This window comes from Coregonus clupeaformis, chromosome 16, assembly GCF_020615455.1.
Source record: "Coregonus clupeaformis isolate EN_2021a chromosome 16, ASM2061545v1, whole genome shotgun sequence".
In the NCBI taxonomy this organism is placed as follows: Eukaryota; Metazoa; Chordata; class Actinopteri; order Salmoniformes; family Salmonidae; genus Coregonus; species Coregonus clupeaformis.
Genome location: NC_059207.1, coordinates 17732939 through 17758846, shown reverse-complemented (window position 1 = coordinate 17758846; position 25908 = coordinate 17732939). Strand labels below are relative to the sequence as shown.

General features: G+C 43.4%; 1 protein-coding gene across 1 annotated transcript; it reads right to left on the bottom strand.

Annotated features, from left to right (window-relative positions):
• Nucleotides 1-473: 473 nt before the first annotated feature.
• LOC121584547 (guanine nucleotide-binding protein G(q) subunit alpha-like) lies at nt 474-13972 on the bottom strand. Its single transcript, XM_041900493.2, has 7 exons — nt 13705-13972; nt 7529-7713; nt 6096-6250; nt 5705-5833; nt 4417-4546; nt 1585-1738; nt 474-1462 (listed from the first exon to the last, which is right to left on the bottom strand). Exons 1-7 carry the CDS (start codon nt 13838-13840, stop codon nt 1272-1274), a joined length of 1080 nt encoding a protein of 359 aa, XP_041756427.1. The 5' UTR covers nt 13841-13972; the 3' UTR covers nt 474-1271.
• Between the last annotated feature and the right edge of the window lie 11936 nt (nt 13973-25908).

Here is a 25908-nt window from a genome sequence, read left to right as displayed (position 1 = left end):
AAGAGATGTATGTATAATGATTATAGCATTCATAATTGCACTATGCCTCAATAAAATGTAAATTACAGGCTTATGTTTAGAGCATTGTTACAAAAAACTGATATACTCAGAGAAATAACTGGGGGTCAGAGCCACTGGAGCCAATCAGAGGTGAGGATTACTTTGGTACAAATTGTGCTCAATGCTCCGTCCCCTTTAACATGGGAAACAGCTAATCATCTCCCCTGCTAACAAACTAAAACAGTCAGCCAGCCAGGCTGTGATTGGACAATCAAAAGGACACAGCTGCATTGCGATTGCTCAGTCTACTTGAGACATCAGCAAAATAAAATAACAATTTCATACTGTGTAAGGAGTACTAAACCCAAGACTTGAATAAAAAGGGGCCTATGGAATACATCCGTCCACATACTCACAGCCGGTCACTAGCGGAGTTCAGCAAGTGGTTTTGGCATTCAACAATTAATACAAGATGGTTGAGAAAAGTTTAACCAAAAACAGGGTGAAACACTTTAAAAAGGTCACTCATGCGCATGGTAAACTCTTGGTGCCTTCATTTACATTTTAGTCATTTAGCAGACGCTCTTATCCAGAGCGACTTACAATTAGTACAAAAGGCTGTGTCCTGTCTTGCCTCCAATACTCTTTCTAGTTAACAGCGCGAAAGGGTGCCTCGAGTTAACGCTACATCCTTTTGGCATCGGCAATAAATAGGACCTTAAAAAGCGTGGTACAACACTGTCCATTAAATAACTGACTCCTGACCCTGGGGCCTGCGAAGGGCGATGATCATCATGGTGCTCCCTCACTATACAGCCCAATTTTAAGAAATCACAGTATCAACACTTTTCACCCTTTCTGAGGAATCTATGTGTTAATTCGCCACAGGCTGGCGGTGGAATGGACCGACTAGGTTGAATCAAAAACAAAAAGGCGGGAGCACCTTGGAATCAAGTTCAGAGGCGTTGGACAGAACCCAGCCGCCACATTGAGTGTCTTTAAAATTGTTTTGCTAAAAACAATTCTAATAATTGGAGGAACTGTGCTGTACATATCCAACAGCAACCTTCAAACCCTCTAAACTCTTCAATCATGTTCTCTTTTAAATAGAAAAAAGAAAAGGGTCAACAATGGCAATAAATTAATATTATGCAACCATTTTTTTTCCCTTCACAGATTTGACAGTGAGTAAGTTGGAGAAAGGTCTCTGGGCCCCAGCCTTGCTGCGCTCATGCTGAAGAAGTCCCTTCTAATATTCTAACTCTATGGTTTCACACCAGGTTGTACTCCTTCAGGTTGAGCTGCAGGATGGTGTCTTTGACGGCGGCGAACACAAAGCGGATGTTCTCCGTGTCCGTGGCGCAGGTGAAGTGGGAGTAGATTATCTTGTCACTGTCTGGGTTCAGGTCCACAAACATCTTCAGGATGAACTCGCGGCCAGCCTGGGCATCTCTCTGGGGACCTATGTTAGAGACATTAATATATTATAAGCCTTGTTATTACACATTATAAAGGCTCATGAATGCTTTTAACAACTCATAAACCATTATACCCACAGGCTTTACGTAAAGTGAGGCCACTCACCGTCAAACTCCGGGAAGTAGTCGACCAGGTGGGAGTACGTGATCTTCTCCTCCAAGAGGTCCTTCTTGTTGAGGAAGAGGATGACGGAAGAGTTCTGGAACCAGGGATATGTGATGATGGTCCTGAACAAAGCTTTACTCTCCTCCATTCGGTTCTGAGAGAGAAACGAGGGTAGAAGAACACAGTTTGTTAAGTCCAGCTGCTCTCATTAAAGGGATAGTTTAGCTACACTATCCCGTTAAGTACAGGTTTTAAATCAGAGAGAGAGAGAGAGAGAGAGAGAGAGAGAGAGAGAGAGAGAGAGAGAGAGAGAGAGAGAGAGAGAGAGAGAGAGAGAGAGAGAGAGAGAGAGAGAGAGAGAGAGAGAGAGAGAGAGAGAGAGAGAGAGAGAGAGAGAGAGAGAGAGAGAGAGAGAGAGAGGATGGCCTTCAGATGCCTTTTCAGTTCACTACTGGGCTGCTATGTACTTTCTTTTAACCTTTACATTCACTGCTAGACACACACACAGCACCTAAAGCACATTAAGTGTACCCACAAAGTCCATTCTATGATGTCATATCCATTTAGACAAGAGTATTGTCACAAATCTCTGCTCATTTGTGTGCGGTGCTCCACAAGCAATCTTTCAGGTCTTCTAATTCTCAGATGTGCATGGAGGTTTGAGCTGCAGGTTTGAAGTACAGGTGACAAAACGGTCAAATGTCACAGCTTTACATCCAACCAACTGGTCTTATGCTGTTTATATTGTATCGTCACCATAAACATTAATGATGTTTTAACGGTCTCTCTCAGATGTTTTTCCCCAAGGACACTGAGACAGTGGAAAAGCCAAGAGCATGCTGGAAACTGCTGGGAACAAACAGATGGTCTGCCTTCTCTTAAGGAAGTTATGTTGCCCCGAGGCTGTATTCAAAACAGCTTCTCTTAAGGAAGTTCTGTTGCCCCGAGGCTGTATTCAAAACAGCTGATTTCCAAGTGAAAGGGAGGTCTAGCTGTCTTATTTCCATTCTTTTAAATAAGGAAAAGCCTTTCACCTTCAGAAGTGCAGAGGTGTGCCTCTAATACCCCTATCTGTTGTACACCATAGTTGAGAGAGAAGACCATTGCCACAGATATATTCACATTATTTTGCCAATTGGAATAATGTAATTTGAGTGACCGAATTGTACAGTGTTTCAGAGACCTGTAATTAACTTGCTTTGTTGGATATTATTGGGAGTCCTATTGTCAAATTATGTAACTTCATGCAAAGTGCTGCTGTTAACTAAATAGTCAAATAGGTGTACTTTGTGTGTGTGTGTGTGTGTCAGGGCCGGCGCCAGAACGAATCATTTGAACGGGCATTTGCGTGCTCAGCCCCCTCCTGTACTCCCTGTTCACCCATGACTGCGTGGCCAAGCATGCCTCCAACTCAATCATCAAGTTTGCAGACGACACAACAGTAGTAGGCTTGATTACCAACAATGATGAGACCGCCTACAGGGAGAAGGTGAGGGCTCTCGGAGTGTGGTGTCAGGAAAATAACCTCTCACTCAATGTCAAAAAAACAAAGGAGATGATCGTGGACTTCAGGAAACAGCAGAGGGTGCACCCCCCTATCCACATCGACGGGACCGCAGTGGAGAAGGTGGAAAGCTTCAAGTTCCTTGGCGTAGACATCACCGACAAACTGAAATGGTCCACCCACGCAGACAATGTGGTGAAGAAGGCGCAACAGAGCCTCTTCAACCTCAGGAGGCTGAAGAAATGTGGCTTATCACCTAAAACCCTCACAAACTTTTACAGATGCACAATTGAGAGCATCCTGTCGGGCTGTATCACCGCCTGGTACGGCAACTGCACCGCCCACAACCACAGGGCTCTCCAGAGGGTGGTGCGGTCTGCCGAACACATTACCGGGGGCAAACTACCCGCCCTCCAAGACACATACAGCACCCGATGTCACAGGAAGGCCAAAAAGATCATCAAGGACATCAACCACCCGAGCCACTGCCTGTTCACCCCGCTATCATCCAGAAGGCGAGGTCAGTACAGGTGCATCAAAGCTGGGACCGAGAGACTGAAAAACAGCTTCTATGTCAAGGCCATCAGACTGTTAAATAGCCATCACTAGCACATTAGAGGCTGCTGCTGCCTATTGAAATCACTGGCCACTTTAAGAAATGGAACACTAGTCACTTTAATAATGTTTACATATCTTGCACTACTCATCTCATATGTATATACTGCATTCTATTCTATAATATTCTTCTGTATCTTAGTCCATGCCACTCTGTCCTTGCTTGTCCATATATGTATATATTCTTAAATCCCATTCCTTACTAGTTTTGTGTGTATTGGGTATATGTTGTGAAATTGTTAGATATTACTGCACTGTCGGAGCTAGAAGCACAAGCATTTCGCTACACCCGCTATAACATCTGCTAAACACGTGTATGTGACAAATAACATTTGATTTGATTTGATTTGAGAAAGCATCTGAGCGAGCGAAACAGCGCCCCTCTGTCTTACTATATGTATCCCATGTACCTGATGCTGTATGGCCAAAAAGAGTATGACATGCCATAATCCTTTTTGGCCAGACAGCATCAGATACATGGGCTACACATACTGTGACAGAGGGGCGCTGTTTAGCTCACTTTGATGCTTTATCTGAGATTCATGAGTCTTTCTGTCGGCGCTCGTCAAAAATGATTAATACTTAAATATTTTATTTGGACAGGCACGGAGATACGGTAGGGCAGGCTAGACCCCCTAAGGCCCGCCCATAACACCGGCCCTGTTGTGTGTGTGTGATAGACATACTGTACAGTTGTTAACAAAAACGCTCACCTCGTTATCGGATTCTACGAGCACCTGGTCATACTCGCTGAGTGCCACCAGAAACATGATGGATGTGACATTCTCAAAGCAGTGGATCCACTTCCTCCTCTCTGACCTCTGACCCCCCACGTCCACCATCCTGTCACAGGAACAGAGGAGCAACGTTAAGTGCAGATGACTTGAGTACCACTAGAGTTGGCATGGAAATATACTGTAGGTCCTATTCGTGTTTGCTACATGATCATTGTTTCAGTGAACTTGTAAGCCTGTCCTATACACTATTTATTACGTACACCACCCGTTGACAAAAATGGTTCGCTCCTACAGACAGTGAGTCACGTGGCCTTGGGATGCTATATAAAGCAGGCAGACTGGCATCGAGGCATTCAGTTACTGTTCAATTGAATGTTAGAATGGGCAAAACTAACGACCAAAGCAACTGAGCGTGGTATGGTCGTCAGTGCCAGGCGCGCAGGTTCCAGTATCTCAGAAACGGGAAGCGTCCTGGGCTTTTCACGCACAACAGTGTCTAGGGTTTACAGAGAATGCTGCGACAAACAAAAAACATTGTCAGTCAGTGGCAGTCCTGTGGGCGAAAACAGCTCGTTAATGAGAGGTCAAAGGAGAATCGTGAGAATCGTACAAATAACAGCGCACTACAACAGTGGTGTCCAGAACAGCATCTCGGAACGCACAACTGGCCGATCGTTGTCACGGATGGGCTATTGCAGTAGACGACCACACTGGGTTCCACTCCTATCAGCTAGAAACAAGAAGAAGCGACTCCAGTGAGCACGCGATCACCCACACTGGACAATGGAGGAGTGGAAAAACATCCCCTTGTCCAACGAATCCCGGTTCCTGTTGCATCATGCCGATGGCAGAGTCAGGATTTGGCGTAAGCAGCATGGGTCCATGGCTCCATCAACGGTACAGGCTGGTGGCGATGGTGTAATGGTGTGGGGAATGTTTTCCTGGCACACGTTAGGTCCCTTGATACTAATTGAGCAACGTTTCCATCCCCGAAGAATTCAGGCTGTTCTGGAGGCAAAGGGGGGTCCGACCCGGTACTAGATGGCCACTGAGTGTAGATACCTCAAGAATATAACATCAATTGGTAGAGCTCCACCCACTGGTCTGTTCTCCCCACTACACCAATATGGAAGTGGAAGGCTACATATAATCAGTGGCTAGTGTGAGAACTGAGACGATCCTTCATCTCAGGGTGTCATTCTATTCCATTGTTGCTTTGTTAGAATAGAATAGAATATCCCAGTGAGCTTGATGGTTGGCATACCTGAAGATGACACTCTGGAGGTCGAAGGGGTACTCGATGATGCCTGTGGTGGGGACCCTAACCCTCAGCACATCCTGCTGGGTGGGAAGATAAGAGGCCTCTGCGATCCGGTCCAGAGCATTCATGTAACTACGGAGACAAAAAAAGTATGTGAGTGCCCACTGACCGGGAGGAGGGGAATGTGATGGTAATAGATGAAAGTATCGAAAACATGACCAAAGACACGGTCTGATATTTTAAGTTGGCAGCCTAGGGAACATTCGACCATGAAATCTCGTATTTACTAACTATTTGTTGACCATAGATAAAGCACAGTATTTACAACATCGTGACCATTGAAGTTGTCTCTTTTAAGCTTTTACAAGTAGAGTTAGAGATCTCATTTACTCACTATTTGGTAGAGTCCGACAGCTGGTACTCCCGTCTCCTGTCGTAAGCTTCCTGGACGCCTGGATCATTCCATAAACACTTGATGGCGTCTAAGTAGGGGTTCGCAAACGTGCTGACTGTCTCCACGTCCACCTCTCGGACCACGTTAGCGTTGCCCTGAGAGAGGAAAAAACTGATTAAGACACTCCTCCAGGTTAGACTTTCAGTCGACAGAAACAAACATATAAATTAAATGGTATCAATTCAAGGTTCTGTGTGTCTGAAATGGGACTAAATCAGGCAATCTTGACAGTTGGTGAGTATTGCCGCGTTCCAGGTGGTCTACTTTGCAATCGTAGTGCACAGATGATCAGATCCCATTACTCCTGGAGAGGTGTTTAATTAACGTCTCAGGAAGCCAATTAATATGATATAGGAATCTTCTGAGATGCACTGCTAAAGGACCTAGAACGTGGCCTATTTCTTTCACTATATGCCGTTCCACAGATGACTCTTAGGGCCTAATATGAAGCTACCACATAGCCCAACTCCAGCAGTATCATGTTCTAATGTTATTTAGAAAAAGGAAAAGGAATTCCCCCACGTGACATGACTGTCTTCACTTCCTTATCTGGCCTCACCTCATGACTTATTTCTAGTGTACCTTGTACACCAAAACCCAAAAAGGAAGAGATTGTTTTTGCCTTGTGACAACCTGGAAATGACATGCTACTGCCCCTTGTTGAAAGTATCCAATCGTTAAGCCAGCATAACAGGAATATACCACAGGCTTCATATACAATACAGGCCACTTGTGATTTAATCAATATAAGACTATATGAACACTTAAGAACAACAGATAAACCACTGAACATACATAAGCGAACCATCCTATCCTCTAATAACAATCTGAGACTGCATGGTCAGATGTCACACCAAGCCTAGTGATTCATATGAGACATGGCCAGTCGATAACAGATAGGTCTCAGTTCCTCTATTGGCCAGTTTCATGTGGAATTACCTGCAGCTCTAGAGGTGACTTTATTTCCTGTAGACCCAACTTTTTTGTAACCGGAAAGGGATAGCACCACTTTATTTGTTCAAACAAATAGGCAGAATTAGGTTTAGGGTTACAACAAGGGGCACCAGTCTTAATCAAAGAGGAATTCATATGTCTACGCAGACAACTGAAACCGAGAAATAAGACCTCAGTAGTACACCAGATGACTTTCCTCTCTCACACACAAACCCTTGGCTGGATGACATGGAAGGGGGTTGGTTGAGAGTGACAGGAAGACACAGGAAGTTCCAAAACAGACAGGATGTGATTGTGGAGGACTGTTCCATGAAAGATTGCGTAATCTCCTCCTTATGCTCGCTAACACATCTCTCTCACTCTCACTGTCACTGTCATACACACACTTCCATTCTCTCTCTCCCTCCTTCCCTCCTTACCTTGTTGTGCTCATATCTGTAAGGGATCCGGAGGGTCTCTGTGGCGCGGATCATGGACTGCATGGCAGTAAAGATGTTCTGGTACACCAGCTTGGTGAAGCTGCGCTTGTCCTCCTCTGAGTAGCCAGCGCCATGGATGATTCTCATCTGTTTAATGAAGGTGCTCTTCCCACTCTCTCCAGTACCTGATAAAGGGGGAGAGGGGTGAGAGGTAATAATAATAATAATAATAATAATATGCCATTTAGCAGACGCTTTTATCCAAAGCGACTTACAGTCATGTGTGCATACATTTTTACGTATGGGTGGTCCCGGGGATCGAACCCACTACCCTGGCGTTACAAGCGCCATGCTCTACCAATTGAGCTACAGAGGACCACGAGAGGTGAGGAGGGGGAAGGAAGGAAGACATGGGTAATTGAAGAAGTGCGAGGCACTATATCCAGACAAGGATAACATCTGACCCAGAGTCAGGACTTCGACAAACAAACCAAAAGCCATAATCACCTATTACAGCCCTATTCACATTTAGATACACACACACATTCTAGATCTCCTTTCCCGGCTGCTCCTGCCAGCTCCTTAGATTTCTTGGCCTGGTCAGTGACCAAGAACAACATCTCCATGGATACAATAACTATTGTGATGTGAGCTCTAGATCTGGATCCTGAAGAGATCCTTGACAGAGGTCCTCAACAGAGCCTAAATGTATTCACTGGGCACAATATATATATTTTTTTAACTGAAACAGGGAGGGACTACCAGAATAAGAAACGCTTATTTTCGATTTCCATTGCAAAAATGTTTTGCTATAATTTGCTAAGTTGTGCACTAATGAATATGACCCAGGATTGATAATAATAATAGTTGTTAGGCTACCAATCGACAGCAGAGATCCCTCTCTGGAACCTCAATGTACTCAAGGAGTATATTATATCTATAGGATATTATATCTAATGTCACACTGTAGGATCAAGGCTACTATGATGCTTTACAGTCCTATTAGAAGACTGCGTCCCATTAGCTAAAAGGAAAGTTAGGAAATGTATTTTTAAAGCAAATTTCCTGCAATTCTATACGTTTTGCCATGGAGCTGAGAGAATATTGCAGTTTTTAAGCAAATTTCCAGCAATTCTATACATTTTGACATGGCTAATGCTGTGTTCATATGCTCGAACATTATAACAAAATCAATGGGGGCCTGATTATCTAGCTTTTATTTTGTTGATTGTAAGTTCTCAAAAAATATATAAGTGCCTTATCTTTTCTACATACTTTCTATTTGGTTTTAGTTGTTTAAGTTTACACTTAAATGTAAATATATTTATTTATTTTTAAATACAAATATATATTTGTTTTTGCAATGCACAAAAAAAGTCTAAAAGTATTTGGTTTTAAATATACTTAAGTATCAAAAGTAAAATGTAATTGCTCAAATATACTTAAGCATCAAACATAAATCATTTCAAATTCCTTATATTAAGCTAACCAGACGGCACCATTTTCTTGTTTTTTTAATTTACGGATCGATAGGCGCACACTCCCAATACTCAGACATAATTTCCAAACGAAGCATGTGTGTTTAGTGAGTCCACCAGATCATCAGTAGGGATGACCAGGGATGTTCTCTTGATAAGTGTGTGAATTGGACCATTTCCCTGTCCTGGTAAGCATTCAAATAACGAGTACTTGACCCACTGGTTGATGCTTATTTATAAAACCCTCTTAGGCTTCACTCCCCCCTATCTGAGATACCTACTGCAGCCCTCATCCTTCACATACAACACCCATTCTGCCAGTCACATTCTGTTAAAGGTCCCCAAAGCACACACATCCTTGGGTCGCTCCTCTTTTCAGTTCGCTGCAGCTAGCGACTGGAACGAGCTGCAAAAAACACTCAAACTGGACAGTTTTATCTCCATCTCTTCATTCAAAAGACTCAATCGTGGACACTCTTACTGACAGTTGTGGCTGCTTCGCGTGATGTATTGTTGTCTCTACCTTCTTGCATTTGTGCTGTTGTCTGTGCCCAATAATGTTTGTACAATGTTTTGTGCTGCTACCATGTTGTGTTGCTACCATGTTGTTGTCATGTGGTGTTGCTACCATGCTGTGTTGTCATATGTTGCTGCCATGCTATGTTGTTGTCTTAGGTCTCTCTTTATGTAGTGTTGTGGTGTCTCTCTTGTCGTGATGTGTGTTTTGTCCTATATTTTTAATCCCAGCCCTCATCCCCGCAGGAGGCCTTTTGCCTTTTGGTAGGCCGTCAATTGTAAATAAGAATTTGTTCTTAACTGACTTGCGTAGTCAAATAAAGGTTAAATAAATAAAAAATACAAATACTTTTGAGTGTCAGGGAAAATGTATGGATTAATAAGTACATTATTTTCTTTAGGAATGTAGTCGAGTAAAAGTAAAAGTTGTCAAAAATATAAATAGTAAAGTAAAGTACAGATACCCCAAAAAACTACTTAAGTAGTACTTTAAAGTATTTTTACTTAAGTACTTTACCCCACTGTCTATATAGCAGAGATGTAATTGTCACAAACAGAGCAGCAGGTAAATCAGGCCTAAACCATAGAGACCAATACTAATGTGTTCTAATGCTGCATTCGTAAAAAAGTGGGAGGTGGGAGTTTACCAGTTGTGAAGTCGTAAATACCAGTTGGATGCATTCAGGTGCTTTGAAGTCGTTGAAAAATGCTGATTGACTAATGTCCAACAAGATGCGTAAACCATGATCTAAATGTACAGCTATCAAGTTTGTAAGCAATTTATAGAGTTAAAAAAACACATTATAGATGGCTTTTTATAAATACTGTTTTGTTGTTACATTTAACTGCCGAAAATGCTGTTACCGAAGTAATTTCCTTAGTAGGTGACATCAGAGGTCCGCATGTGGGAGAAGTCGGAGCTCAGGGATGATCAACGAGTTTCCCACTAGTAATTACCAGTTGGAGGGTCGTTTTTCCTAGTCGTATGAGGTAAATTCCCACTTGGTTACGAACGTAGCATAAGGCTGGACTGTATCAAGGCAGCAGTCTTCCCCATCACTCTACCAGCTTCTCTCATGTGGATTACATCATAACATTGAGACAAGTCATTTTTTAGGGAACTAACGCAAATGTGGAAATATTACATCACTGCTTGTATTTTTTACTGTGGATTGTGCATCTACATTCTATGATGACGTGTAGCTGTAGACAACAAAAATTATGGTAAAGGATAAATACAATAATAATGAAGTAGCCTAACATAATACATTTAATTTATAGCGCTTTCCATTCTAATATTGATGTTCTTATATTATGCATCTGAAATCTCCTATAGACTTGCACCAGACTGTCCAATGTATGTGATAGAATACATGTTACCCAGGATCCCACCGGAATTCACAAACAGACAGCTCTAGGGGTGTTCCCATCAAGATACTTTAGGTAATGCGTCAGTATGCTTCAGTTCGGTTGGCGGCTAGTCGAAGTCGGCTAGGCGAACCGAACGAGTGTGCTCGTTTACTCCCTTAAAAAGACCTTCACTTGAAAAACGAGAAAAAACGCAATAGTTCTGTTTGTCCATTTTCAGACGCCATAGCGTCTGAATTAATATAAGATAATTTAAGAAATCTGTCATTAATTTTGACGTTTCTGCCGAGGAAATCTTAGTCGGGCAATTTCACATCTAACTAAGATATTTGGTGCAGTATTTCTCAATGAAAACATGTGCATGAGTGACTCCTGAGTGGCGCAGTGGTCTAAGGCTGTGCCACTAGAGATCCTGGTTCGAATCCAGGCTCTGTCGCAGCCGGCCGCGACCGGGAGACTCATGGGCGGCGCACAATTGGCCCAGCGGCGTCCAGGGTAGGGGAGGGAATGGCCGGCAGGGATGTAGCTCAGTTGATAGAGCATGGCGTTTGCAACGCCAGGGTTGTGGGTTCGATTCCCACGGGGGGCCAGTATAAAAAAATATGTATTCACTAACTGTAAGTTGCTCTGGATAAGAGCGTCTGCTAAATGACTTAAATGTAAAATGTAAATGCATGAAAACGAGTAACTATCATGGTCCAAACACACCAAGACAGTTGTGAAGAGGGCACGACAGCATCTGCAAGAACCCCTCTTTATACTTCTATTGGTAAATTTTTAAATTAGGACAGGCGGGAGGCGGGGGCGTGCCAGTACAGTAGGTGGCGTTAATGCACAAGAACGTAGGATGCCATTCACCGATAAAACCCCACAGAAGAAGGAGCTAGCTTGCTGTACACCGGTAGACAGTGTCCTTCGCCCCCGTCTGTTGGGCACTGTTTTCACGCAGTTCTGTTATCGACTGCGAAGGCAAGTGTTCGGCAGGCGGGAGCAAAGGACACTGTGTTCTAGCTTAGCTAGCTAGTCCTAAGGAGGACTCTGGCACACAGCAGGCGGGAGGCGAGGGCAACACTGTGTGCTAGTTAACTAGCAAGCACATGGTGTCGCTAACTATCAAGCTTGCTAGCACACGGTGTCGTCCCAGCCTCCCGCCGGCTGTGCTAGCGGGAGGCGGGGGCGACCGGTAGACAGTGTCCTTTGCTCCCGCCAGCCGGGCACTGTTTTCCCGCAGTTCTGTTAACGACTGTGAGGGCAGGTGTTCGGCAGGCAGGAGCAAAGGACACTGTCTACTGGTGTCGCTCCCACTAGTTAGCAAGGAGGACTGCGTTAGGCAGGTGCGAAAAAAACTGATAATACTTTAAAAAGTGTGTGTGGGGGGGGCTTCATGCAGGAAACAATGGGATGCTTGAGGATGCAGGAACGCCCTGAATTGTGAGCTGCAGTTGGACACTATTGCTATCCTGGCGTTGCATGCGCCATGCTCTACCAACTGAGCTACATTATTCTTAAAGAATGTCAATGATGCTAAAGTTCACTGTATATACATTCCCCAAACCCATTTGGGGACAGAGCCGTTTAACAACTGTTGGACTTCGATACACCCATAAAACTAAAGTGAACGATCACTGTTAGTAATGACCTCCCACAATGACCTGTTTTTTCTGTGAATTACCAATACTGCATTTCAAAGATTTGTTGCGTCGTTGCTGCCCTGTAGCAAATGTGAGGAAAATCCAGTTTACTGACCCATGTCCGTAGGCCTATGAGAGCTGGCTTTCAGTTCAGGCAGCTAGGAGTTGATTTGATTACATCTGCCCCTTTCAAATCCAGTACCATTTACAACCCAGTCTTTTTACATAAGTAACTTTCATCATACAGTATGCCAGGCCTATATCAAAAACGGATCAAACAGGGACCTTAAAACACATGCACCTGTGAGGTGAGGTGATGAATAGTAACTTAGTAAAAGATGGTCCTTTAAAGCTACATTCTAGGATTCAATAATTAACCAAACGTGGTCCCTGTCACTTTTTATGATATAGGCCTATACAGCCAGCTGAGGGATGGATCAGGGGAAATGTAACCCCTCCCAAATTCATAGACAGCGCTCTAGATGCAAGGACTGACAATCCATGACATCCACATGATACCTTCAAAATATGTTTAAAGCCATTGGCCTATTTCTTGCTTACGGTCTTCTAGTTTGTAAACACTAATAAACCTTTATATTTTGTGGGTGTGATAGAAAAAGACAGTTGCGCTAAGCATTAGGCATCTATAAGTAATATTCTTCATGAGTCAATAGGTAGGTTAAATGTCAGGAATTGAAATGACCATTGAACAGATTACCGTATTTTAGACTGTACCTTTTAAAAAAAGGCTTTCTAATTCAGAGGCGTGGGCACAGATTGTTGGGCCAAACGTTCCGACTCGAAACATTCAGGAAAATCTACATGTGTTATATGTAGTGCAGGTAAACACTCGTTTAGCTCAGGATTTCTAGACCCTGTAATTGCTACCAATAAAACGCCTAGACTTTGGCCTAGTCAGTAAACAGACGGAGACCACAAGTCTATAATCCTAGTTACTACTTATTGAAATGAATAGTTGGATGGTTCGTGCGAGTTTTTAAAAGTCTAAATGGTAGCAATATTCAAATAAAATGGCTTTGGAACACTTGAAATTGAAACTGCTACAATTTGGCATGTGTGGCTGGCTACAAAGTTACAGGCTGGTTTTCAGGAGTAGCTCGCACAGCACCACCCAAATGGAATCTTGGCCTTTATTTGCATATCATCATCACCACTAGCTTACCGAGAAGCAACAGCTTCAATTCCCGGCGAGCATCCCTCTTATCACGGCGGAGCTGTCTTTCGATCTCGTCGTTGATCCGCCTGGATTCTTTCGCCTCCTCGCTGAGGCAACACGCCATTATGGAGTCTAGGGTCATTCTTTTAAAATCACTTTTCGTGCTTCTTTATGCACTACGCAGATTCCAGTTGCGATAAATTATAACAATTAACGGATATCAAATCACGCCATTACAGCTGCAGATAAAACATGGACGCGTTATAAAGTGGCATTGCCTGGGGGGTGAATGTATAGGCTATTTGAGAAATTGTTGCCCCCCCCCTCCCCCCGTTTCGTTTCGCTTTCTGACCGACTGTCAGTCAGCAAACAGTGGCTCGGGGAGTTAACTAAATGTCAGTCAAACTAATTGGGTAGTCTGATATTTCTTCTAAATATGATCATCAGAACCGTTTAAAACATCATCCGTAATCTTCTATGTGATAAGCGTTCTCATTCTTGTCCAGTCACTCTCCACATCTTTTTTAAAGCATGTCTTCGTATCCTACGTCCTATAGTCCCATAATCCATTCGATGAAAAAATACATGAATAAACGTGTCCGCTTTATTTCCAATAGGTCGACTCCCAGGCGTGGCAAGGACGAATATGGCGGATTTACACTCCAATCCGCTAGGCAGGAATACTGTTATTTCTCTCCGACGAAAGAAAACACAAGAACAAACGCACCAATATCATGTTTAGCCTACTTCCCAAAACGGAAAAACGCGTCATCCGTGTGCTTTCAAAAAGAGAGAAACTTCGATTATTCTGCTACACGTTTGCCTATAATAAAGTTGGGAAAAAAATACGTTTTTCGCTCAGCCTTTCCCTGTCCTCAACTCTCCATGTGTTTTTATTACAGAGACATCCACTCCTGGCCGGTGACGTCGGACAGTGGTAGGGAGTGTCCTCCAAAGTAGCCTAGTCCCATAACCTGTGGAATAGACATGCGGTTGGTGGGATACCGTTAACTGCTCTTATTACCCAAAAGCTATTGACAGAATGATACATACACTACATGACCAACAGTATGTGGACACCTGCTGGTCGAACATCTCATTCGAAAATCATGGACATTAATATTGTGTTGGTCCCCCCTTTGCTGCTATAACAGCCTCCACTCTTCTGGGAAGGCTTTCCACTAGATGTTGGAACATTGCTGTGGGGACTTGCTTCCAGTCAAGCGCATCAGTGAGGTCGGGCACTGATGTTGGGCGATTAGGCCTGGCTCGCAGTCGGCATTCCAATTCATCCCAAAGGTGTTCGATGGGGTTGAGGTCTGGGCTCTGTGCAGGCCAGTCAAGTTCTTCCACATCGATCTCGACAAACCATTTCTGTATAGACCTCGCTTTGTGCACAGGGGGTAATTGTCATGCTGAAACAGGAAAGGGCCGTCCCCAAACTGTTGCCACAAAGTTGGAAGCACAAAATCGTCTATAATGTCATTGTATGCTGTAGCGTTAAGATTTACCTTCACTGGAACTAAGGGGCCTAGCCCGAACCATGAAAAACATCTTCAAACCATTATTCCTCCTTCACCAAACTATACAGTTGGCACTATCCGTTCGGGCAGGTAGCGCTCTCCTGGCATCCGCCAAATACTCTGCCATGGAAACCCATTTCATGAAGCTCCTGATGAACAGTTCTTGTGTTGACGTTGCTTCCAGAGGCAGTTTGGAGTTTGGTAGTGAGTGTTGCAACCGAGGACAGAAGATTTCTACGTGCTGAACATTTCGCGGCTGAGCCGTTGTTGCTGCTAGACGTTTCCACTTCACAATAACAGCACTTACAGTTGACCGGGGCAGCTCTAGCAGGGCAGAAATTTGACGAACTGACTTGTTGGAAAGGTGCCACGTTGAAAGTCACTGAGCTCTTCACTAAAGCCATTCTACTGCCAATGTTTGTCTATAGAGATTGCATGGCTGTGTGCTCAATTTTATACACCTGTCAGCAACAGGTGTGGCTGAAATAGCCAAATCCACTAACTTGAAGGGATGTCCACATACCTTTGTATATACAGTGCATTCGGAAAGTATTCAGACCCCTTGACTTTTTCCACATTTTGTTACGTTACAGCCTTATTCTAAAATGGATGAAAAAAAAATCCTCATCAATCTACACACAATACCCCATAATGACAAAGCGATAACAGGTTTTTAGAAATGTTTGCAAATGTATTAAAAATAAAAACAGAAATACCTTATTACAATATGTATTCAGACCCTTTGCTATGAGACTCAAAGTTGAGCTCAGGTGCATCCTGTTACCATTGATCATCCTTGAGATGTTTCTACAACTTGATTTGGGAAGGCACACACCTGTCTGTATAAGGTCCCACAGTTGACAGTGCATGTCAGAGCAAAAACCAAGCCGTGAGGTCAAAGGAATTGTCCGTAGAGCTCCGAGACAGGATTGTGTCGAGGCACAGATCTGGGGAAGGATAGCAAAACATTTCTGCAGCATTGAAGGTCCCCAAGAACACATTGGCCATTTGACATTTTAGTCATTTAGCAGACGCTCTTATCCAGAGCGACTTACAGTTAGTGAGTGCATCAAAAAAAAAAAATCATACTGGCCCCCCGTGGGAATCGAACCCACAACCCTGGCGTTGCAAACGCCATGGTCTACCAACTGAGCTACACAGGCCTCCATCATTCTTAAATGGAAGAAGTTTGGAACCACCAAGACTCTTACTAGAGCTGGCCACCCGGCCAAACTGAGCAAAGGGGGGAGAAGGGCCTTGGTTAGGGAGGTGACCAAGAACCAGATGGTCACTCTGACAGAGCTCCAGAGTTCCTCTGTGAAGATGGGAGAACCTTCCAGAAGAACAACCATCTCTGCAGCACTCCACCAATCAGGCGTTTATGGTAGAGTGCCCAGACGGAAGCCACTCCTCAGTAAAAGGCACATGACAGCCTGCTTGGAATTTGCCAAAAGGCACCTAAAGGACTCTCAGACCATGAGAAACAAGATTCTCTGGTCTGATGGAACCAAGATTGAACTCTTTGGCCTGAATGCCAAGTGTCATGCCTGGAGGAAACCTGGCACCATCCCTACGGTGAAGCATGGTGGTGGCAGCATCATGCTGGGGGAATGTTTTTCAGCGGCAGGGCCTGGGAGACTAGTCAGGATCGAGGGAAAGATTAACAGAGGACAGAGAGATCCTTGATGAAAACCTGCTCCTGTGTGCTCAGGACCTCAGACTGGGGCCAAGGTTCACCTTCTAACAGAACAACGACCCTAAGCACACAGCCAAGACAATGCAGGAGTGGCTTCGGGACAAGTCTCTGAATGTCCTTGAGTGGCCCAACAAGAGCCCGAACTTGAACCCGATCGAACATCTCTGGAGAGACCTGAAAATAGCTGTGCAGCGACGCTCCCCACCCAACTTGATAGAGCTTGAGAGGATCTGCAGAGAAGAATGGGAGAAACTCCCCAAATACAGGTGTGCCAAGCTTGTAGAGTCATACCCAAGAAGACTTGAGGCTGTAATCGCTGCCAAAGGTGTTTCAACAAAGTACTGAGTAAAGGGTCTGACTACTTATGTAAATGTCATATTTCCGTTTTTTATTCATACATTTGCAAAAAAGTATTAAAAACCTGTCTTTGCTTTGTCATTATGGGGTATTGTGTGTAGGGAAAAACAATTTAATCAATTTTAAAATAAAGCTGTAGCATAACAATATGTGGAAAAAGTATTGGGGTCTGAACACTTTCCGAATGCACTGTATAGTGTACATTTGCATGATGGAAGCTACTAAAATCATAGGGCACTGCTGTGCTTCCTGTCTGTGGGGTGATTGACAGGATACTGCACTAATTTCCTAGAGTACTTCTAATATGCAAATTGTAATTAAATGAGCAGCGAAGGCAGTTTATAACTGTTTGAATGGCCATGTTAAAAGAGCTTCACTGGTCCATGCTTTGGTTCTAGCCCCCCTTTCCTAAATATAATACAGGTTGGAATAGGCTTCAGTACCAGCACTGAAAAAACATTTCTGCATGCAGGTAATAATGGATAATTAGCGTGGTCATGATATTAATAGCTACATAGATTGAAAGTTAATAGAACTAGTGCTTGATGACCTCGTTGATGTTTCCTTTGGTTTTGGTTATGTTTGTTACTGGGTTGTTACTGCTCCAAAATAAAGTAGGCCTACAGAGCAAATAATTTTACATGTAGAATTATCTAATAAAAAGTATGAGCTGGCGCACACCCAGAGAACATTATTTAGTGTAGAGGAGCTGACTAACGGGGAATAAACTGTAAGCTATAAAAACAAATAAAGAGAGTCGCACACTGTGTATAAACTCCCAGTCATTTATTGGGTAAGAAACCACCAGCATTTCGGCATCACTGTGCCTTCTTCAGGGTAATGTCATGAATGCTTGAACAAACAGTGACTATAGTGAGGGCTGTGTCGTAATTGCTAGGTTAATCAGAATGAATTAAGCGAAACTGTTAAAAGACAATAGCCCACAGCATATTGAATATATTATGACATCGTTATCATTAGCATAACATTAGCATCAACATAATTTACATTGTTTCATTTAATTTCACATATATATTTAAATATTTCAAATGTCATTAAAAAAATGTGTTACATGTAAATATTTTGGTTCAACCATAATGCATAATAAGCATCATCAACAGGGGGAACATATTGTGTGTACGCTGATAAACTGTAGAAAGAATACATTCATTTTCAGTACCTGTTCACAAAAAATATAATTGGTCATAAGAAGGGCCTGAGATCAAAGTCAATATTCAGACCACTAGGGGCCAATGTTTTTAAATAGGATATCCAGTAGGCCTCCCTCTGTAGTAGTAGGGTCTCAATGTTACCTCCTCTCCTTGGTAGAGCAACATGCTCAATGCCTGTGTATTTGGGGGAGGAGATGGGATGGTTGGCTTCAACAAAGTGAGCTGCTACTGGATAGTCAGTGTTCTTACACCTGATTGAGCTGCGGTGTTCAGCTATGCGTTGTTTTAATTGTCTTTTCATTTGTCCTACGTAGGCTTTCACACATGTACAGGTGATGAGATAGTCTTGCATGAGATGATACCCCTAACAGGGATTTTTCGACCTGTATGTGGGTGTCTGAAGGAGGATGTTTTTGTTGTGCTATTGCACTGTGTGCATGAGTCACATTTGTAGTTCCCATTTAGAATAGGTGTCAAGTCAGATCTCACTAAGCTATCCCCAATATTGCGACCATGCTTATATACCACCAGTGGGGGTTCCTTGAAGAGGTGTGCAATTATTTTGTCTGATTGCAGAATATGCCAGTGCTTTTTCAGGACTTCTTTCATTTTCTCCGAATACTTGGTGTACTTAGTGCAAAACACTGTTGCGTTGTTTTTCTTCTTTCGTTTAGTTTTTAGCAATTCCTCTCTTGGTTTTTGAGATATTTTCATCATTGCAGCATTGAGAGTTTTGTCCTTGTAGCCTCTCATTTTGAATGTATCTGTCATTTTCTTAGCATTGCTGTCAAAATCTGACTGGTGGCCACAGATTCGTTTAACCCTGCATAACTGGCTATATGGTAGACCATTCTTGAGGGGAAGGGGATGCATACTATCTGCACGTAGCAGGGTATTGCGGTCTGTGGGCTTTGTGTATAAGTCTATATGTAATGCATCATTCTCTTTGATGATCCATAAGTCCAGGTAATTAATTTTATTCTCATCAGTCTGCATGGTACATTTGAGATATTAATGTAGAATTATAACACTAGATTTCAAATTTTACGAGGAAAGTAATGGTTATGTCACGGTTCACTACGACAGAACCCAGAAGCAGACCAGGACGAGGTGAGTTGAACGAAGGTGAGTATTAACAGATTCAAAAAAGATGCAGAGTAATCCAGGAGACGGAGCGGGCGGCGGAGATGAGTTGGTGGAGGTGAAGTGGCAGATCCAATGATGGCACGGCAGCCGCCGACAACCAGGCAGGGGTTGGGTGAAGGTCCCGGGAGAATGACTGTAGACAGAAAAAAACTGAGGTAAGTACACGGCAGGCCAACAAGGTGCAAAACAACAAAACTAACGCTAGTGTCGTAGTAAATATAATTTGTTATAGATTGGTCTGACTAAAATGTTCTGTAAGACCCATTTGGAGCCTGTTTTCAATAAATGCTGTTCCAGGTCAGAGAACAAAGGACAGGAGAACACCTTATCTTCTCACCAGATGGCCTAGGAATGCGATAATAGGACAACACCCCCACCTCCGGCCATAAACCAACAGATACTCCTCACGAGTTCCCTTGACACACACCAAACATCTCATTTCTTACGCACACTCATTCTCAGGCCTCACGAGTTCCCTGGACACACACAAGACATTTCATTTGCACGCACACTCATTCTCAACTCCCCTGTCTACTGGTCGGGTGCCAAGGGCAGAGGACTCTGCCGTGCAACAATGGGGCTTCTACTCTGGACAGAGCAGACCCGCCTCCTACGCCTCGGGAACCAATCAAGGGACTAGAAGAAGGACCCCTCCTTTTGTGTTACATTGTATAAAGTAATGCTGTAAACTCTGTTTAAGCATCCTTCTCAGCTGACACTAATAGAGTGCTATATGATTAGGTCCATGCATGTTAATTAGCAGGATCCCATGCATGTTAGCTAACAGTAACAGATATCTCTGTGTTTAATAAACTGCCTTTTGCTTAAGCAAATTCCTCTCTGTCTAGCGTCGTTGGTTTTGTACTTCCTCTCCTAATTATGGTTTCACCAACAAATTGGTAGCAGAGGATGGTTTCTAATTCGATCTAAAGAGTTGGTGCGAGAGGAAAAGGCAAATCATCGATCTAAAAACAGACGGAAGAGTGACCTGTAATCCAGGAGACATCAACTATTCGTCTTGCCTCAGGAAGCTGATCAGAGCGCTCTTCTAAAAAGGTAGGCAGAGCCTGTTAAAACGAAATCTTGCATATTGTATTATAGACCAATACCAAATTTTGATCAGAAGTACTGAGTGTGAGTATGAATACTTGTTAAATAATTTTCCATCCTAATGAATTAAGGCATACATGAGATATCTGGTACTGTGTTTTATACTAAGGAATAAAGGAATAAGGAATAAAGGAATAAGGAATAAAGGAATAAGGAATAAAGGAATAAGGAATAAAGATAAACGTATCCAGAATGTGTCAAACTACGGATTGACGCATTGGTGGATAAGATTTGACCCATAAATCTAGATTCCTAAAGGGACCCAGTTTGAACTGAGACCTTTTGCATAAATCCTATTAGGGGAGGTCCTACCCTATAGGTTGCGAGGAGGTTGAAGTTAAACTGTGGCAGAGTTCTAGACATTAGGTGGGGGAGAATCACCGAAATTGACCAGAGGTACTAAATTCCCGGGGATGCCAGTTATCTCTGTGATTTCACACTTAAAACGTTCCATATAAATGGTTGTGTGAAAGGTACAATTAAGCTGAGACTAAGTCCTTCCTAGTGATCGAGTTGTCTAAAAAAAATCCTTTGATAGGGATCCAGTTGCTTCTGTGACTTCACATAAGTATAAGGTTGTGTGAAGGGTAGCAGTCGAACTGAGACTATGTTTTAGGACGCTCTGGTAACCTAAATTTTTTAAGGTATTGTATTCTAATTGGCAGTTTTGTTTTGCTGTGTTTATATTTTAACGTGTCTGTGTTATATCTTAAACGTGTAATGGATGATGGGAAGTTATAGTGAGACTTATGAAACTGAATACCAATCTGTGGAATTGAGTGAATTTGATCTAGGCTTTCAGGAACCAGGGATTGGGGGGACTGATATTGGATCTGTGCATATTCTTGAACAAGAGCTGAGACAATTAAAGCGTGTTGTGTGCTGTGGAGGAATTACTGCATTGGTATATGTGACTGGAATTCTGATTTTTTATGATAATAATTGCATTACAAATTATATAAATCAGCCTCTTTATATACGAGGGTGTCATACATGAGATAAATCTGTATGGATACCGATAATACATTCCTGGAGATAAAACACCAGGGACGGGATAAGTGTATAAAGATAGAGAAAGCAAAATGGCAGGGCCAAACCCAACCAAACCCAAATTCAATGAATACTTAGAACAACGAATGACAGGGAGAGTAATGCCAGGTACACCAAGGGAGGGAGGTCATATGCCCGCCCTTGATGTACAACAGATAGAAATGACTGATTATGTGAAGAAATTGACGGAACTTTCTGCAGCGCTCTCTTCTCAGGTGCGGAAGGCCCAAGAGGGGGAGCTGTCGGGGAACACGCCACCACTGAAGGTAAAAGTGGGAGACTGGGTGAGGGTGAAAGTCCACAAAAGAAAGTGGCTGGAACCCAGGTGGACTGGACCGTACGAAGTGAAGGAGGTTACTTCACACTCAGTCCAGGTCAGAGGTAAATCAGGAGCACCCTGGCACCATCTAACACAATGCACTCCAGCCCCCACTCCTTCCAGACCATTGTCTGAAGTAAGAGCTGATTTGAGCAGCGAGAACCAATCCTGACAACACAATGAAGAAACCCTTATGGGAACAACAATCTCACTCAGGGAGAAGGATAACTTTTTCCCCCTGAGAGAGATTGGGAGTGTCTGAATGTTTGTATGTATGTTTTCTGATAGGAATTGGACTCCTGCTGGGCACTCCTTATGAGGTGTTGTTGTGTGAAGCTATTTTGAATTACTTGTTAAATTGACTTGTAATATAGAAGAGGTGGCTAAGGGATTTTTAACAGTACCAACCATGGGGGGCAAATCCTCACAAGAGGTCCCAGAATTTACTGGGGACGAGAAATGCTTGATGTAATTAAAATGGAATCCAGGGATAGAAGAAATCTCCATTATATAACCAGGTGGAGGGAGAGGTATGGTTTTGAGGGACGTCTGGACGCAGATAAACTCGAATCCATGCTTAAACAGATACATAAGGTGTGTAAAGGAGAAATAAGCAGTGAGAGAGAGAGAGAGTAGGAGGGGGCCAGTACCCACTGATAGCCTTACCTAATCTATTGGCGGGGAATGAAAGGGGCCCCAGCAACCTTAGATGTATACAGTAATAATAATAATATGCCATTTAGCAGACAGGCCATGAACACAGAGGACGTGGCCAGAGCGGTAGAAAGAATGACCCACCCCAGAACAGGAATAGTAAGGTTTGGGCTGCCGTTAGAGGGCAGTGGGTTTCAGGGATGCCCAGAGGACACTTTTGCCATGGGCCGATTACGGAGAGTATGTTGGGAAAATAACTGAATTGTGTAATAGCCTCAGAGAGACATGCAATCCATCATGAGAGAAAGTCAGACAGGAGTGAGTGGAAGTGTTACAATTGTGACAAAACGGGACGTTTTGCTAGAGAATGTGAGGAACCGTGTAGTTACTGCAAGGAAAGGGCACCAGTTAAGAAACTGTAGGCAGAAGGGGAAGAGAGAAAATCAGGAGTCCTCATGACCTGGCTGTTTGGTTGTTGTTTTTTAATTGGGGTTTTTCAAATAGAAAACAACACACCTAGTATGATGTTTATAAAGCCTTGTTGTTTCAATTTTGGAGGGTTTTCAGCAGGTCAAGGGTGATAGGTCTTAGAGGAGCACACAGTGAATTTTATGGAGTTTTTTAGCTTTTGGCTGAGTTTGGGGTATATATGATTTCTTATGAGAATGAATGTCATGAGGACTTAATGAACACTTGGGATAACTAACATTTATGAAATATTTAGAATAATGGTAATGTTTAGTATACTATGGGATTAAACAGTTCGTTAAATGATTTCAATTGCCTCTGAACTCTGTTTTAACATTCTGGTGTTAATTAATCATCCACACTAGTAAATTCTAAAGGCATGAGAGGAGGACTTTAAGATAGTTTATTTTACTAAGTTGAGGGTAATTTGTAATACTGTGCAAATTGTGAAGAAGATTATAGTTTGGTAATAGTATATTTGATTTGAACCATAAAGAAGAGAGAGTGGAGGAATGGCAATTGGATAATGAATTACCAATATTACCAAAGTCATTGTTTAGGTAGGTGGTAATATTGACACATGGCCAAATCATGTGTCAAAAAGGGGGATGGATGGATTAAATATTAAATATATACGAAGGAGAGGACAAAATACTTTTAAAAAACAAAACAGAAAAACATGTATGATAGTTTATTAACCACACCTGTATGTCAGAGGTTTTGTGCCCCACAGGTGAACTAAAGGAGAAGGTGACCCACTCTATCTAACCAGGAGACTGAAGCAGGCCTGGAGGGAAGGGCCCTACCAAGTACTGCCTTTGCCAGCAGAATAGCTGAGCGATCCATCTGGGTGCATGTCACACACTGTAAAAAGGCAAAACCAGCTACACCTGACGAACAAACACAGAGTTAGGAGAAAGATCCGATCACCACTAGGGTTCGGGGGTTGCCTCCTTAACGAAGATTCCCTTACCCTGTCTGATCATCCCTGTGTGAGTTCGATAGAAGGTAAAGCAATGGGTTGGCCTCTGGCATCTGACATGTTCTCAGGGCAAGGGTGGGGATTCACAGGTCTCCCGACGGTAGGTAGCTGTCTGATTGTGGGGGCCATATTCCTAACACACACGGACCCTCCTGTTTCAGCCAGAAGTAGTAGTTAACCTAACACAAGTTGAAAAGGCATAGGAGACAGCTAGACGTAGGGAAAGGGGAAATTCTAGGGACTTTAGGGAAGGACATCACCATATGTATGTCACCATGTACATCCTGGGACTATGTAGTTGATTATACCAAGCGGGGGGGAATATGTCAATCTCCATACACAGTTTAAGGACAGGTGGAGTATTGTGAAAGTAGGGAATTACCAGAAAATGGCAGTGCGACCCATATGAGGGTAGGTACTGTCTGAAAGTCTGAATTATGCTAAAACAGATTACAGACCTGACAAGTGAGATATCTTCTTCAACTGGAGAGTCTTATGGTAACTTGCACTATCTGTTTCCCCCGATAACAAAGTCATTCCGACCTGGGTTGCCTCAGTTTGAAGTCACAGGGGATTCTAATTGTTTTTCTAGGACTAGTAAGACAGGATACAGGGTAGGGCCTTTTAGCTCCTGCTCCCACACAGAGAATGTCACACCTAAAGAGACCATGACTAATCTCTCCTCTTTGTTGCAGCCAGAGGATTTTAGGAGCCAAAAAACCAGACCCGTGCTGACATCTGATGGATGTGTGGTGATAACTGATTGTGAACTCACCTACATACGCAAACAATCAAACGTGTCAGAGACTGGTGAGTTGTCACATAGAAAGTAGGACCTCCTCCCAGGATCCTTTGATGAAAGGATATATATTGATGGGATCCACAATCAGATCGCAGCTGGGTTTGAATCAAGTATTTTCTGGTGGTCAACAATTAATAAAAATGTAGATTGGATAAATTATATTTAATATAACCAGCAAAATATTTATAAACCACACTCGTGATGCAATAAAGGGATTAGCTGAGCAGACAGCGGCAACTAGCTTAATGACTGTCACGATCGTCTAATGAGGAGGACCAATGCGCAGCGTTGAAGGTGAACATGACTTTATTAAATTAAAGCCGAAACACGAAAACAACAAACAATGACGAAACGTGAAGTCCTCCGTTACAATGACTGACAAGGAACAAAAACCCACAACCCCAAGGTGAACAATGACAGTTTAAATATGGCTCCCAATCAGAGATAACGAGCCGACAGCTGACACTCGTTACCACTGATTGGGAGTCACTGGACCAAACAATGAAACACAACCAAATACAACACAACCAAATGAACACACCCTGGCTCACAATACACAGTCCCGGAGCCAGAGCGTGACAGTACCCCCTAAAGGCGCGGACTCCGACCGCGCCTACACCCCAAATAGGGAAGGGCTGGGTGGGTATTGTTCCTCGGAGGCGGCTCCGGCTCGGGCTTGACCACCACCCTATTACAATCCCCCGTAGTGCCCCCAGTCCGATCTGACCCAGTTAGCTGGATCAGGACTGCCGACGCGCACCCCCTGGCTTGGCGCGTGAGGCAGGAATGGACCGGACCTGGCAGACGATACGCACCCTTTGCATGGTGCGTGGAGCCGGAACAGGCCTCACCAGGCTGAAGACTCGCATCCCTGGCTTGGTGCGAGTAGCAGGAATGGGCTGAATCCGGCTGACGACTCGCACCCTTGGCT

Bases quoted from the DNA above. Each gene is read 5' to 3' on its own strand.
- LOC121584547 (XM_041900493.2), bottom strand. From the start codon at position 13,840: ATGACCCTAGACTCCATAATGGCGTGTTGCCTCAGCGAGGAGGCGAAA. The intron at 7,714-13,704 runs GTAAGCTAGTGG...CCCCTTTATCAG, and splicing joins ATTGAAGCTGTTGCTTCTCG to GTACTGGAGAGAGTGGGAAG. The intron at 4,547-5,704 runs GTATGCCAACCA...TTCCTGTGACAG, and splicing joins CTCCAGAGTGTCATCTTCAG to GATGGTGGACGTGGGGGGTC.